At 37.5% G+C, this 16,883-nt stretch overlaps 1 protein-coding gene across 1 annotated transcript; it reads right to left on the reverse strand.

The window, feature by feature from the left end:
* On the reverse strand, nucleotides 450-9,875 carry LOC105155672 (FGGY carbohydrate kinase domain-containing protein). The gene is made up of 15 exons (XM_011071589.2): nucleotides 9,527-9,875; nucleotides 8,927-9,006; nucleotides 8,688-8,805; nucleotides 8,374-8,552; nucleotides 6,666-6,748; nucleotides 6,392-6,576; nucleotides 5,743-5,804; nucleotides 5,472-5,580; nucleotides 5,257-5,376; nucleotides 4,016-4,135; nucleotides 3,799-3,919; nucleotides 3,566-3,722; nucleotides 2,245-2,317; nucleotides 887-1,014; nucleotides 450-792 (listed from the first exon to the last, which is right to left on the reverse strand). The coding sequence occupies exons 1-15, from the start codon at nucleotides 9,687-9,689 to the stop codon at nucleotides 670-672; spliced, it is 1,821 nt and encodes a 606-aa protein (XP_011069891.1). The 5' UTR covers nucleotides 9,690-9,875; the 3' UTR covers nucleotides 450-669.

Here is a 16,883-nt window from a genome sequence, read left to right on the forward strand (position 1 = left end):
GAGGGTTTGAAACTTCTTGAATACTCTCTTGCTTCTGCCTTTGATTGCCTCTTGAATTCTGTGTGTCCTGAATTGTTGAAGACTTTTTCTTATGTACTTGATGAGATGGCACAATTTGATTGGTCCTTCACGATTTGTTTGACATTTGCTTCCATATTTGCAAGATACAATCTTATTTTCAAATTGACTTGAACTTGCTTGATTTGGAAGATATGATACATTTGCCAAGAATTATTTTTAAAAAAGACACTTGGCGCCATTTGACTGGCCAGAAAAAATAAATATTAATATCAATTAATTAACTATTAACTTTAAGAATTAAATTTAATTAAACTCTCAAAATATAAAATAGAAATTAATACTTAATATATTATTTTCCACATGGGACAACTTTATCGGGCACAAATTTAATTTGTCTGCAGGCTACCAAGCATAAGTGAGGGAGAAGAGAGCAGAATAGAGATTCATGTACATTTACTTGATCAAAGAAAATGTGGCTTTAGGACACAGACAGCATTAAGATAACTGTACATGTGATGTAGGCCGAAAGGCCAGGTGATACTGTAGAATGTTACGAAATGCACCCCATAAACAAGTCAAGAATCAACTTTCCACTCGTCGCTCTGGTAGAACTTTCGAGTTGTGAACATGCAGAAATAGATGCCAAACCTATGAAAGAGCGTCTTTCATAATTGAGCGTTGAGATAACTGCTGAGCGTAAAGATCACGGAAGATACGGTATTTAGCATCATGGTACTTCTTCACTTTTGGGTCCTTAGAGGGATAGACGACCTGCCAAGGATGTATGCCGACAACATTAGTGTAAAACAAACTGTAACACTTCGACAATTACATCAAACATATGCAAAAACCAATGTTTTCCTACCTGCCCAGCTGCATTTAGTGCTCTCATGGCATCTTGGACGGTGGGATGTTTTTTTGAGGCAACAGCACCAAGAATAGCAGCACCCAAGAGCACTGATTCATTTTCCCGTGGAAGAACTATGGGGTAACCTGTTTAAAAATTCATGTAAAGCCCAGACTATGTTAAGCCTACAGAACACGGAAGAATCTGACACTGAAAGGAGTTGAACAAAAGCTTTAAGAACAGAGTTCTTTTCCCTCCTAATTTAGGCTCCGACCCAAGGGCTATTCATAAACAACTTCTAAAATGGGATACGGTTAGCCAGTCACAAGGTTCCAACACCAAACATCTCTTTGATCTTCCTCAGCAAAGCAGAATCATTTTAAGATTCTCTTGTGGCAAAGTGCGGTTTATACATGACGCCTCAACACCGTCAAGACAATTATACTAATATTCTGCTGACGTTCAGCTAAACTCATCTCTGCTAATCTTCCACCCATGTCTATAGCTTTTGGCTAAATTTACAAGCCTCAAAGTGCAGACAATTATCATCAACACCTCTTTAAGGACAACTATACTTGAAAAAGATGAGCATCAACTTCAGGTTTACAAAGGTTACTGCCTTATTTTGCAGGGTTCTAGGAATTAGGCCTTTCCAGTCACTTTATGGAGCTAAAAGGATACATACCACAATTGCATTTGTCAATAGTTACTTCAAATAGCAGATATGCCTCCAAATATCTCTTTAGACTTTCCTCTTCGGACAAGTAGATACGTCTGTCGGACGTATCTTGTAAGATAAGCCTATCAGTGAGGAAAGACTTGGTGATACGTATTTTCATGTGATTAATTTGCAGCGCCCATTTGAACATTATTGTGTGTCTAATGTAGTTACATTCCACGTCTTGGGCATTGTTCTGTTATATCATCATATGAAGCTGCATAATTTTCACAAAGTTGAGCTTGAAGCTGTGAACTCAGCATCCACATTCAATCAAACTACAAGAATTGCAGCTTCTCTAGTGTACTGTTCACACTGCTAAACAGAAAAGAAGACCATGCAACAATCGGCCAGTGAAGCCCAGCAATTTATTTGGCTAAAAATTATGTACATGGGAATAATTTCTCTATTAAACAGTTTCTGTATTATCATCAAAACCGATCAGCTATAATGACATCATTGCGAATCTTGATAGTGCACCAAGATAATAATCAACTCAAGGTTCAATGTTAAATTAGATAAAACCATGTTAAAAGCATAATAGGTGGAGAATATAGAAAAGTAAAAAAAATAAGGGGGAGTAAATTCCAAAACATCCGGGCACGTGTACACAGAAATAGACATCACACGCCCAGAGATAGAGAGATAGAGAGAAAACCTGTAATATCTGCTTGCTCTTGAATGAACAAGGAATTCTTTGAAAGCCCTCCACATGCAAGCAAGGTGTCAATCTGGTAGCAAAAAAACAATTGATGAGAAAACATGTAGGAGAAAAGCTAATAGCAAAGAGTATGTGTAGAATCAAAATTAATAACAAGGAATGCTCATGGAAGATACTTAAATTTTATTTCATGTAACATTCACCAGTAAAGTGGCATTTTGCAGGACACTAGGTTGTCACATGCAGTTAAAGATAATTAACTCAAGATGGTAATGGTAAAAGTCCAAAAATTAGGAGAGTCCAAAAATTATCCACCCCCAGTAGCTGTGTACGTGCCTAAAGCTAGTGCGCCACAACAACCTCCGGCTACTGTGTCCTCAAAAAGTACGAGAGTGCAGATCCAACCACCACTGGTTACTGAACAAATTAGGAAGGCTTCAAACAACACGGAAGTTGGTGCGGCGAGAAATGAGGAGAGTCGACTGCACATGGTACACAATGCGAGGCCGCCACTTTTGCCGCCGACTCAAGGGGTGGATAAGCTTCCTCGTGAAAGAAGGCTGAGTCGTGAGGAAAAAGGGAAGGCAATTGCTGTGTCTAATACATTTGATGCTCTACAATTGCTAGATGATGTAGAAGATACACCTAGGAGTCACATACCGAGTCCGGAGACTGGAATACAAATATTACATCATGTGTTAACCTCCTTTGGAAGAAGAACAAGCCCAGACGATTAAGGCACACGGAACAAACATCCACCACCATGGCATTACAAATAGTTGAGATATTCGATAGCGTATTCATAGCTTCACCTGCTAACATCGATCAGTAGTGCATTTTAGACTGTGGGTATCCCTTGGCCGGTCAAGGGAAACACCACCGGATAATCGATTTATTTTCTTGCTTTCTTTTATTTAATGCAACTTACCGTTCCCCGAAAAGTCCAAAAATTATACCCAAATATCTATAATGAGAGAAAACCTCGTTTTCACTTTACACCTACATACAAGTCCTAAGTTCCCTCAATTACTATGTTTGAAGTGATTAAAACCCATTCTAAACCAGTTATAACTCTTTGTATTCATGCACTAGATATTCTTAAAAGAAAGCAGAACATTTAAAATCTACTCTATGTGTATTTTACCAGTCTAAGAATGTTTAGTAAGAACCATGTGCTGGTGTTAATGTTATTTCGATTTGTTGGATTCTTTTCAACTCTTAATTTCAATTAAGATTCTGCTTAATATGGTGAAGCTGTGAAGGTGAACCAAGTACAGCATTAAAATATCATGAAATATAATGTACACAACTTCCTTACTTTATGACCGTGGGCATTGCAATGCTCTATAATATGCCGTGTCCCATATGCTATACCCTGCAATGTGGCTAGGTATAGAAGAGCCAGCTGTTTTTCACTTGTATCAAGAGTTAAACCGCATATCATCCCTTTTGAGATTGGGTCTGCAATGGGAGATCTGAACTAAAAACTTAGAAAGTACAAATCAACTTCAAGAATAGAAAATGACTCCTGACAAAATCTCAAGCTTTTACCTGTTTCCATGGAAATCTGGAAGGATATGGATGTCTCTAGTCAATGCCGCAAGAAAAGATGAACCTACTTCTTGCTTCAATGTTTCCAGTATCTCATTCAGTAGTTCAAAAATTGAAATACCTAATAAATCAAGAAGATTATAACAGATTTTAGGTAAGCGGCAAGAGTTACATCAATATATACTATACAGAATGTATGAAGTTTAAGCCATCTCACTTCTAGAAGCAGCCCTATTAGCCAGGAGCGGAGAAGCAACATGGTTCTCAATAATGTAATCAAGTACTGCCCCAGTGGCACTCTGGCCTCCTTCAGTAAGCCAATACTGAGGCACCATAGCTAAATGAATTCGTAAAAGTGAAACAAAATAAATATTAGTCACTCCTTGCATCAAAGAACAAAAAAGAGAAGTTATTCAAATAACCAAAAGGGATTCACATGACACTTAAAAAAACATATAACACAAACCAATCCAAGACAGGAGATGTGAAAAACATGGCCCCCTTGAACTATTTTATCATCTCAACCATGTGGCATATGAGTACATCAGGATGCATAGTTCTGGCTATGAGATACCAAAATGAGGGCATTCCTAGATTTCTTGCATACATAGAGTATCAGAGTGAGGAAATACTTGAGGACTAAAGGCTTTGGAACGAGTTACCGTCTTGTCACCTATTGAGAAGGCATGAAGGCACTCGCAGATAGTAAGACCTTCTAAAGAGCCCCAGATGCTAGGGACTCTCCAGTAGGTGGCAAGGAGGACCACAATGGTAGGACATCAACAAGCATCTAGACTGGTTTCCCTAATCAAATTACTAGGTAATGAAATCTGATAAATCATGATTTGGTGGCAATTCAATCCTGACAATCAGATCCCTAATCAGTCTCAGTATAATTGCATTCTCGCCAAATGAATGCAGGAGGGCTCACCATAGGATCCAGAATTTGTTCCTAGAATGCTGTAATCATGTCCAAAAGGAAGTTGACTGGAAAAATCCAGGACTCCTGTCACTTGGCTACTTTAACATTTCATATTGATAAAATTAGCAGTTCACACTTGAGACATGAAAAAGTATAAGGCTGCAGATCTGATGGACATAGTTAAGCAGCATATCTAATCCAACAAGGTAACTTCTTATACAGCTCTGAACTGTAAGATCAAACAGGTTGCTACAGTAGCAAGTATAGCTTGGAAACTGTGTTTTCACTGCCTTCTCCATTATGAGGGCACAAGAATCCATCCACCACTCTTAAAGTTTGAATGTTTTACTGGGGGACAATAAATACGGCTCTATTTGTAAGCTCTCCAATCAAGTGACATTGTACAGGATAAAAAGTAATCGAATATTTTCTGTACCTTATTTTGGATGAATAAACACTAACTGAAATAATTGAAAAAAGTTACTTTTTTATGAATAAAAATCACAAAAGCAACACTTCTTTCTGTCAGACTATACCTGACCAGAATGGTCCCCAGACCCCTGGAATGAACAATTTGTTCTTAGAAATTGCCATGTGACAAGTAGAAGTTCCGCATACCAACACCATTCGGTGGCATATTGCTTCCTCATCAACCTCTAAATGTGCAAAACCAATGAGCTGTAACACAGAAACATATAATCTCGCACACAAAAGTCTCATGATATTAAGAGACAAATTTAAGAGGAATAACCTTCTGACGCAAAATCTGCCATCGGAACACTTTCCATCACTCCTACACCACCGGCATGCGCATCTATTAAGGATGTACCAACTGGTGTCCCAGCAGCCAGACCCAATTCCTGGAAACAAATACCACTTGTTAGTAGAAAAAATCATTTATACAACCATAACTAAGTTAATCATCATTTTCACACAGAACGAAGGATCTGCTTTTCTTGCTTTACATCATATATTCACTCAAGGTAGCCCCTTGAAATTGATTTTTTTACTAGGGTTCTTGCCTTTGCAGCATCAGGTGTCAGACCAGACCCCAAAGCATGACCAGGAAAAGCTACACTTCGCCCTGTAAACAATTAATTTCTGTAAGAGTCAGGAGAATTATACAAATCAATTGAAATGAGAAAACTCAAACCAATAGGTTGAGACACGACTATTATTATACCTGTCTAAAAGAAGAAACTTATAAATGTGTCTAACTTACACTTCTAATTATGTGCATGCCCTATGTGTAAACAAAAAGAACTATTACAAATGCCGAAGAAAAAAGATATACAGGACCTTAAATAATTTAGATGCTTAGAAGTTTCTCCTAGCAATACGTGTAAGTTAAGTATAACCAACTTCCTTTTCAGATATTGTTTCCAAAATCTCCTATGATTAGAGTTGCATTATTCTACTTAAATCATAATACTTTAAAATGCTTTGTCCAATTTCATATTAGCAAATAGCTAAACAGTATGTATACCATTATTGCTAGGTACTTCATATGCTTCAGCAAGGAATACAACTTATCAGACTGAGTATGAAAGAACCATCTAATACATCCACTTACCAAATGAACAGTTCACGAAGCACTGGTGGTATAAGAGACTACTGAAATTTCACCAAAGAAAAACATCTCAGTAGTTGTAAGACAATTTAGAAGCATACCAATCTTGGAATGATGGCCATCCACAAGATCGCCTAGACCAATCTCCTCCCAAAAGTCATCATCCCATCCACGAGCTTCCATATCACGAGAATCTATTTCATTGTTTTGGTGCATATGTGCATGACCCAAGTAAGTCCATTTGCAGACTATTGTGCACAGACTCCTAGTATCATCTCCCGTTGCTCTAAAGAAGAAACCAAAATGAGGCAAATCACTAATTTTCATACAAACTGCAGTCACGATATCATAATGGAGGAGAAATTCATAGGCTACCTATATGATAACCAATCACTCAGATCCATCCACCTAAATGCCAATGACCATGATTCCTGCAAATTTTCTTTGACCCACAGAAGCTGCAATTGCAGTTTTGCAACATTAGACAATGCATGTAGCAATTCAAAACTGATGATCAAACATCTGTTCATTTCTTGAGCCACGCTATTTTGTGGAAATCAAAGGATAATAACTTCTAGTAAAGCAACCAAATTACAAAATGGCCGGTTGAAGGGAAAAAAAAAAAGAAAGAAAAATGGAAAAGGATCTGCTGGTAGAGAACATATACAACTGAAGCAAACTCCTTTCACGCATCTAAAAAACAGATGAAGACACTTACTAAAAGAAAAAGGTTATGGTGTGTGTATACATATTCATCTTATGGAATTATGTCGCAATATGTAGCAGTTTTACATGAAAAAAGCATCAGTTCCAATGATATAAAAACCTTTGTCTTCCCTTTCTTTAGTGGCTCTGCAAGACTCTCTTGCATCTTCACCAGTTCTACTATGACATTATCCAGATCTCAGCCCACCTCAAATTGACTTGTAGTCTTACATTTAATCAAAGTACGTCGTTTTGATTTTGTAAGGAAAGTCAGTGTACCATAACAGACAGTTCCCCAGCTATGAGAAGTATAATATTCAACAAATATAGCCTGTGGCAGTAAAGGCCCTAGATATAATTAGTTGCAAATTTATTTGTCGATGCAGAGTGATGGAAAAAAAAAGGGCAACAACCACCACCAATTGCATAAACTTCAGTTTCCTCGAAACATTTCCTCAAATATATATTTTGCTTCTGGAAAAAGAATATTCTGCATAACCCCACTCAATCCTCATTGCATTTTATCATACATTTTCAGAAAAATAAGAATAAAACCAGGCAACATGATCTTATACACAATAGTCTCATATGTAACTGCAAGGTTATTTTCACAAAGTCCACTAACAAGGACGTGCTGACAGTGGCAATTAAAGAAACTGAACTACTTGTTGTAAGTGCAATAGGAACTAAAATGAAGGAGATAACCTCAAGGGTTGACTTTCTGATACATGGTTAAAGTGAACTAATGATTTTAATATATAGTGAATCGTCCAGATGTCAAGGAGATTTCTGAAAAAACAGATAACCACAAAAGGAAAGTACATCTAGACACATTACATGATCTTTTTCTTTTATCTTTCAGTACAGATACGATAACCACAAACAAGACAAAGAATATACTATAAAAGCTCATTCCTCCATGCATAATTCCCGATATCTCATCTATTTTGTAGATATATTCATCATAATATGACAAACAACTACAAAAGGGCCAAAAGAAGGCCTCCCTTAGCTCCTGCAGAACTTCTAAACATCCTGATGCAATTTTCAGAAACAATTGGGAACCAATAGAGCATTAGCATAAACAATTCTTGGCATGGTTCATGATGCCTCGAGTTTCTAAGATTACAGCATCCTAATTCTAGAGCTATGATGATTAAATAAGTTATCCCTTCTTTTTTCTTATCAATGATTAAGTCGTCTGATCTACGGATGTGGTGCATAAAATCTCAAACATTCAGCTCATTCTAATGAGCTCGTGAAGAAAAATACACTGGGACCAGATAGCTTCATTTTATGGAGATAAGCATTATCATCTATTGGCTGAATCATAATTCACATAACCAGCACAAGAATTTGCTGACAACTACATAAGCACCTTTGGCGGCTCCATCTCAGGGGATACAGCCCCACCACAATATTCAAGTACTGGTGACTTAGAGGAATTAATTCTGTCAGCTTGTTTTACAGCTCTATGGTCCATCCACACTATAACATTTCTTCTTGGGTCACCGCTCCAGGAAACAGTCACAGGTTCTCCCTCATCATCGATAGCAACTGCACACAAAACCAATTTCCCCTGGTAAATAGTGAGGCCATAAGCTACATGTTCCAGAAAATAGTGAATGAAGATGGATCTATAGTGTTACTTAGCAGCACGAAATATACTAGTTACTTATTAGAATTACATACCAAGAGAACAAGTAGCAGAAAAACCCAAACTTGTCACTTCATCCCCAGAAACATTTGCAAGAGAACATGCTGCTTTCACAGCGGTGCAAATTGCAAGCCAGATATCAGTCGAAGATTGCTGGATACAAGAAAATCAAGGAAACAAGTAGAAATGCCAAATCTTTCAGCGATGATCCTCATAGGCCTAAACATTAGAGTTTAGAGTATGTATTAAAGGTTCAAAATGGTCGTTTTGTCACCTCAACACAGTCACCATCTTTCCATATCTGTATGGGGCAACTAGCAGAGCCCAAAAGTCGTCCATTGTCATCAAATAGACCTGCATTGAACAACAGAGCAGAACAACACAAAATTGAACCCCACTAAACTCAAATCCCAGCAACTTCAATTAAACACTTATCTGGAGCCCCTGAATTCCGAATAGTCAAAATGCAAAGAAGAAGATTAATTTCATAAATGCAACTCAGTAGCATACAATACAAAGAATCAACCTCCCGAACGTCGTAAGCTTCAGTAAACTCATTTATATAACTACCCGATAATTTCCAAAATATCCTAAGAGTATACATAAAGAATATCAGAATTCAGCATAAAAGAACTACACCCGAAACAACCATGAATTAAACCGCAATCAGGAATAACATCAATACAACAGCAAACATTAAACACTTCAAACAAACAAAACCACATCATTCATTACCCAATACCGATAAAAAGACCAAAAACAACCAACCCGTAATCAAAAGACACTTTATCAGTAAAGAAAGTTACTTATAACACAGTCAAAACGTAATCAGCGCGACATTTATCAGCCCACAGAAAAGAAGAACAAAAGCGACCTGCACGTGCGCTTCCGGTGCCCACATCAACCCCGAGGAAAATGGAACCGCGAGCAGCCGGCGGAGGGGCGGCTGTGGTCATCTCGACGGCGGAGAAGTGACGATGATGGTTATGAGAGTCGAGAAATGCTCTTTTATCTCTCCTTTGATATGCGCCAGACATTTTATGATATTATATATACATACTACTACTCCATTTTCTTAGCTATCTGTTGGGATTTTCCTCTCTCTCTTAATCTTCTTTTTTCTTTTTCTTTTTTTGGATTATGAATGATTTTGATTAACGATGAGGTTTTTGTTTGTGATTGTGCAGATCTTAATCCACTGTTAAACACCTGATCTTGCAAAACAAGTTTTTTTTTTTTTTTTTTTTTTACCTGAAAAACTCTGGTAGGATTGTAATCGAATTTTGTTGACTTGAACCTCTCGACATTTACTAAGCTTACACACACACACACACACTAAAAACAAAAGTAGATAAATCATGTCATAGAATGAGACAAAAATAAATTAAGGTTTGAATTGTTTTGTGACATTGGTAAGATTATTTATAAATAATTTTATCAAGGTGATTAATTTTATTTTAATTTATTAAATATATATGAATAATTATGTAAAATTCTTACTTGAATAATTATATACTGTTGTTTAAATATCCGTCCACACTTATTAGCTTAGTGGTTAAGCACAACCACTTCCACCTAGGTGGTTATGGATGTGAATTTCATTAATGATGTAAGATTGTTGTTGGTGGGTAATTTATAAATATATTTATAAGTGATTTACTATTCTAAAGACATGTCATAACTCGTGGTTTTGGTGAGAACTTATAAGCCACTTGATTTATATTGGTGGGTTGGCCCAGTTGAGCTAATTTTTATTCTTTTTTAATATTGTATTGCATAGAATTTATATTATTTTAAATTGATTATACTAGTAGGTTTTTAAACTTTTAAAACGCTACAATTTTATCTTTTCTGTTCTATTTTTAAAAGTTTAGTACATTAATTCAAGAAAACTTTTTGTCTCTTTTTTTTAAAGTTTATTTAACTCTTTTTTGGACTTGTTATCCAAGTTTGATGGCCCCAAAATTATTAGACTGGGCCCACCAGTAAGGTAGATCAGCCCAGTTGGCTCACCAATAAGAAGGCAAAACCCACAAGCAAGGTATATCAGCCCAGCTGACTACGAACCTAGCTGACCTATCAGTAGGGAGGAAAGGCCCATAAACTTACCTCTTACTTTATTGAATTGGCAGGCCCAAGAAATAAGTCAATTCCAACTGGACACGTCATCATATAGCTAGGTGGACAAGTCATATAGCTTGCCAACACATCAAAACACATCACCCTGAAATATCTTTAAGTGGTTCCGAGTAAATTGATGTCAAATGAGCTGGAAATCAGCAAGTAACCAATTCTCGTATTTTCAGGTAAACATGGCAAGACTTACTCCACTTGATGTATTTCAGTCAAATCAAATCCAAATCACAACAGTTTGTTTTGGTTAATAGCCAACTCAAAGGGCTTTTCAATGGCGTATAACACTCCACAGCAACCCTAGTATCCTACTCTATACACACCTATGAGTAAAGATTTTTGTGTAGTCATTTGGTAACATCGTTCTTCACTCTCAAACTCTCACTTTCTTTCATTTCTCTCTCGGTCCTTAAGCTGTTTTGAGCTTATATTTTGAACTCCAGACGAATATATGTAGTTTATCATCATTTTCTTTCCATTATTCTCACTTTGATTCAAATTGCCTCTATAAATCATTACTGACTTAAGCATGGGAGTCATAACCTCTGTTTTGCAAGGCTAGTCTCATTTGATCTTAGAATTTTCCTTAAACTTCGACGTTGTGGTGTGGGACGCATTGGCATCGTATGTGGGAACACTTAGGCTTTAGCATGAGAAATGGCGAATTCTAACCATGGAGATGATAATGGGATCCTATCAGGGAAACTCTTCCTTCCTTACTGCAACAAAAACCTACTATTGCACCTACAGACCCCACTTCAGGAGCTGCTAATGCTTCTGTTCCAAATCTGACCATAGGAGCCAACGTTCCGACCCACCAGTGCTCGATTCAACAGTTAAACCTATCACTATGAATCCGCTCTTCTATGAGCAGCTGGTGAGTTCATCATGGAAATCATTAACTCAACCTTCCGCAGTTCCCAAGCTAGCGGAGCTGGAGGAACACCAGGAAATAAAGGTATTGATGTGCAGATTCCTACTGGGCTCCAGTAGGCCGATTTACCCCCACTACTTTGCAGGAAAGGAAGCAACTATCCATCAACCCCCTAGTATTTGGAAGTTGTTGAAGAAAGAGATGGTGGAACTCTACCAGCAAGTGACAAAACAAGCTAGACGTACTGAGCACGACATTTCCTTTAGCGAACACATTATGGAGGAGAGCTCCCTACTCATTTATGAGAACCTTCACACCTACCTGCTTATGATGGTACCATTAATCCAACTGAACATATCTGTAAGTTCGAAAATACAGCCTTGCTGCACAGGTATATTGATGGCATTAAATGCCATGTTTTCCTTACTACACTAATGAATTCGGTCCATCAATGGTTCGACCGGCTTCCAACTGGATTAGTTAGATCTTTTGCAGAATTTTCGCTCCCTCTTCCAGCAGTAGTTTGCTAGCAGTAAGAAGTACCAAAAAATTGACTATCAGCCTTTTCCGGTTCAAGCAAGAAGAGAATGAAACTTCAAGGGCTTACACTCAGCGCTTTAACACAACCATCCTTGAGGTCCCAACAGCTCACCAGGAAGTGCTAGTTAGTGCATTCGCCCAAGGACTCCGTGGAGGCCCTCTTTTTGAATCTCTAGCTAAAAAACCAGCTATTGACTTCCTAGTACATGAACCTAAAGGACGTCGGGCTGGTGATAAGGAGCAGTCGAGATAGGCAGAGGAAGAATGAAATGTATTCTTCCAACAAGAGCATGGGAGAGCCTAGAGGATGCTTCAACTCCCTTGAAACAAAGAATGAGCATTATACCTCGCTTATCACTAGCCTAGCTAGAATGCTCATGCCAATTGATTGGCATCCTGCCTTACAAAAGCCTAAAGGCTCATAAAAAGATCCTGAGTCCCGATATCTAAATATTTTTGCAAGTATCACAGGGAGTATGGACATGACACCAATCGGTGCCACCAGTTGAGGCAAGAGATAGAAAAGCTTATACAAGTCGGCTACCGAAAAGACTACATGGAGAAAGGAAAATGCGCGAGTAGAAAAAAGAACGCTCTCATTACCGCAGCTCTTCCAAGAGCAAGAGGCAAGCAGAAGATCTCTAGGAGGCTTTCTAACCCATGAAATGCTTATAACCTTAGAAAGTTTTATTCTTGAATTCCCTACTCTCTATTTACAGCTTGCTATCCTTTCAAGGATTATCTCACATGAATAAAGGTAATTCTTGCTTCTTATTTTGTATTACTCGTAGGCTCAGTTTTCAACTCCTAGCTAACTCCAAATAAGCCGTTGTCTTTAGTTGGCACATAGTTTTACATAAGTCGTTCCTAGCTAGCATACGCACTTACATAAACTGCCACCAATTGCCGCACACTCCTAATAAGTCGCCACCAACTGGCGCATCTTCTTAATAAGCCGTCCTTAGCTGGCCCACGCTTCTACATAAGTCGCCCCTAGCTAGCACATGCTTTCAATTAATTGCCCCTAATTGGTGCACGCACTTACATAAGCTACCACCAACTGGTGCATGCAGTGACATAATCGCCACTAGCTGGCACAAGCATCCAACTCAGCCATCACCAGCTGGCATATACAACATACAGGCAACTACTAGCTGGCGCACTTACTTCAATTTCTAGTTGCTTTCTGTTGGCACATCTATTTTAGCATAATGCTAAAAATACCTACTTAGGCAAATTTACTACTTGTCATTACTCATTTACTTTGAGATATATTCTCTCCTACTAACGGAATCATATCTTCCTAGCTAATGATAGGAACAGCTGGAACAAGTACGCATGCATCAGCTAAGCAAAGTAGGTCAATATTTCTTGCCCTATAACAGGTTGCCTAAACCTACAAGCTTGTTTATGTTAGAATAGATGACCAGAAAGCCAATTTGATTGGCTATTTTGTATTCTATTAGAGCAATTCTTTTTTTTTTATTTTGTAATGTTGAAATAAATGAATAAGAGTAAGTATTCATTTTGTCTTACTTTGTTGTTCTTACTCATGTAATTTTCATACATTGCAACAAAGCCCACAAATCACTAATCAACCAATGAAGTCGGGTTGCACATTTGATGACAACTTCGAAACCAACTTTCAATGATTGGATCTGAAATATTCTAAATCGAGAGTCCGGAGGATGAGTATCAAGGGTTCTATTGAGTTTGCACTAAATATTGCGTCCATATGATGGGTGTCGTGTTTCATAGGCGACACACGTATAACGTCTATGCAATTTTAGTGGGTGGTTGACCAAGGTTGTCAAGCGGACTGAATTGACTCATAGGGAGTCGTCATATGAAAACCTGTGAGGCTTGGCCGGTATAAATTGAACTCTTCGACTCCGATAGTATGGGATTTAGTCCTCAAATTTTGAGGATTCACGTAGTGTCATATATGGAACAACTGTATCTAGGGCTTGGTAAAAGACGATCATATTCTGATGTGGTTATTAAAAGCCTTTTTTCCAGTTCAGTCTGAATGTGTATGAAGATTGGTGAGTCCCAAGAGAGGATCGCCTATTGTGAGATGATAGCGATATCCTATGTATTCTGATGTATGTTGTGATCCTGGGAGTTTGTGTCATAGTTAATGAGAAACATAATTAGAATACAAGCATAGATGTCAAGTCTAGGATGAAAACTGATGACCAATTCTATGCCCTAGACAAAATCGAAAGATGGTCGATGGAAAGACCATACCCATATGGCACTCGGTAGCCTTTGAGGTTCACACCATTTTCACCTATTCTCTAATATAGGGACCGTTTCCAGACAGTCGCCCGTGGTGATGGGTGCTTTTCAGATTAAGTGTTAATCGAAAGCGATTAATTAAATATAATTTAATTAACTAGTACAAATATATTTGCAATTAAATTGTGTGCTAACACAAGCCCAAGTCTAGCTGAGGGTAAACCTATAGAGTCACACAAAACACCACTCAAGGAAGCAGTAGAATTAATTATGAATTAATTCTAGTAGGAATGAATTAACTCAAAGAGTGTAAATTAATTCGAGAGATTAAATGATATGACATTTAAACGGGAGAGCTCAAGATTTAATTAATGAGATTAATTAAATTTGGGTTGGGTTATTAAGTTGATAAGATCAATTTTAATTGAACTGGATGAATTAATTAATAACATCAATAAATTAGAGTTTGGACTTGATAATTTAATGAGATTAAATAAATCGGGTTAGCCTCAATTATTTGATGAATTAATTAATTGGGCTATGGGCTTGGATTTATTTGATAAGATCAAATAAATTCTATATGGGCTTTTAAAATTGATTTGATTAATTCTATAGAGGCCCAAGTCTATGGGTTTAATTCATTTTTTAATTAAGTCCAATAGGATATATATATATATATGTAGCCATAGCTTGAATATATATATTTATATGTGATATATATATATATATATATGAAGTTGTAAGGATGAGAGAGTTATTGCTTGAGTACTTGTAGTACTAGAAGGTAGTGTACTATGGGGACACACATTGTACCTATTTTTGACTTGACATGCAATGTACACATGTATACATACAACAAGTATATGAGATGTCTCTTGTATGTGTATAATGTGTAGGCTTGTGTACATGTCATTTTGTATATGATACAAAAGACAATACTCCTCTCAGACTTGTCATCTTGACCTCTCTATTCTCCCTCCTTTTCTTCTCTATTCTTGTTCTTCTTGAACTAATTTTAAGTTAGAGCAAGGTCCTCTTGAGTTTGATATATTAAGTTAATAATATAATCAAGTCTCTTATACTACATACACTTTACCTCTAAGGTTTATTGTAGATCACCTTGTGGTATAGTGTGTGTTCAACATAGAGGAGATCTTGTTGGTCTTTACATGAGCACATGGTTGGAGGAGAAAAGTTTGAAGAAAGTCTTCAAATCAGAAAGGTAAAATTTCGTGATTACATTTTCGTCACTTTATGTTACAATAGCCATTTGTTTTATTTCAAGCTTGTTTTATGCTTGTCGAATGCCTAATGCAGGGATTAAGGGACTAGTTCCCTTTCAATTTAAAATGTAAATATACTTATTTTTATGCTTCAATTGCATTTTTACCAAGTCTCCGGCCATATTTCTTACCTACTTACCTAGTTTTCTGGCTAAACTTGTGTGATAAAGTATCCCCTTTTACTACTTGGGTAACTTATACTAGCAGGAGATGGAGAAACCTTCCTATCTTATCCTACTTAACATTACTCTAACACCTGTAGAGAACATCTTACGTAGTATATAAACTGGGTAATTCTTAGCCAAGTACTTATACTAACCTACAGGAACAATAAAGCATAGCAGAAAATTCAAGCAGCCAAATCAATTAAAAATTCCCCTAGATCCACCCACTCTAGTTCCTTGGAGTAGAAAGACTCTCCAGCTGGAGTCGTTCAACCGGTCAACATTACTCACGAAGCCCAACGGGAGTTGTTCTGCTGATGAGCATGAAAGGTCTCTTGTTTTTTTGCAGGATATCCTACCTACTCCATCACTCCAGCTCTATGATTTGCACTCTTGGAGTGGGGGGAGTGATGATGCCTACTAAAATTATTGGATTGGGCCCACCAGCTGGCTCACCAGTAGGAGACAAAACCCACAAGTAAGGAACATCAGCTCAATTGGCTACGAGTCCAATTGGCCCATCAACATGGAAGAATAACCAACAGGCTTCCGTTCTACTTTACTGAGCGAGCAGGCAAATGAGTAAATGCCATGTCTGCTTGAAAATAAGCCAATACCATGTTTGCCTAAAAATATAGTTGGGTAGACGCGTCATATAGTTTGCCAACACATCAAAACACATTACCTTAAAATATCCCTAGGTGGTTCCGAGTAAATCGATGACAAATGAACTGGAAATCAGTAACCAAGTTTTGAATTTTTAGGCAAACATGGCAAGACAGTCCACCTGACATATCTCAGTCAAATTAAGTCCAAATCACAAACGGTTTGTTGTAGATAATAGTCAACTCAAAGGCTTTCCAATGGTGTACTATACTCCACAACAAACCTCGTATCATGCTCTATACATGCCTATTAATAAAGACATTGTGCAGTCATTTGGTAACATCATTCTTCACTCTCAAACTCTCACTTATTTTCTCATTTCTCTCTCGG

The sequence above is a fragment of the Sesamum indicum genome, linkage group LG2 (assembly GCF_000512975.1).
Source record: "Sesamum indicum cultivar Zhongzhi No. 13 linkage group LG2, S_indicum_v1.0, whole genome shotgun sequence".
NCBI classification, from domain to species: Eukaryota; Viridiplantae; Streptophyta; class Magnoliopsida; order Lamiales; family Pedaliaceae; genus Sesamum; species Sesamum indicum.

Excerpts from the sequence above, each read along its gene's own strand:
- LOC105155672 (XM_011071589.2), bottom strand. The coding sequence starts at position 9,689 with ATGTCTGGCGCATATCAAAGGAGAGATAAAAGAGCATTTCTCGACTCT. Across the intron at positions 8,553-8,687 it reads TTCTGCTACTTGTTCTCTTG|TTGCTATCGATGATGAGGGA; the intron begins GTATGTAATTCT and ends TTTTGTGTGCAG. Across the intron at positions 3,723-3,798 it reads CCAGATTTCCATGGAAACAG|ATCTCCCATTGCAGACCCAA; the intron begins GTAAAAGCTTGA and ends TTTTTAGTTCAG.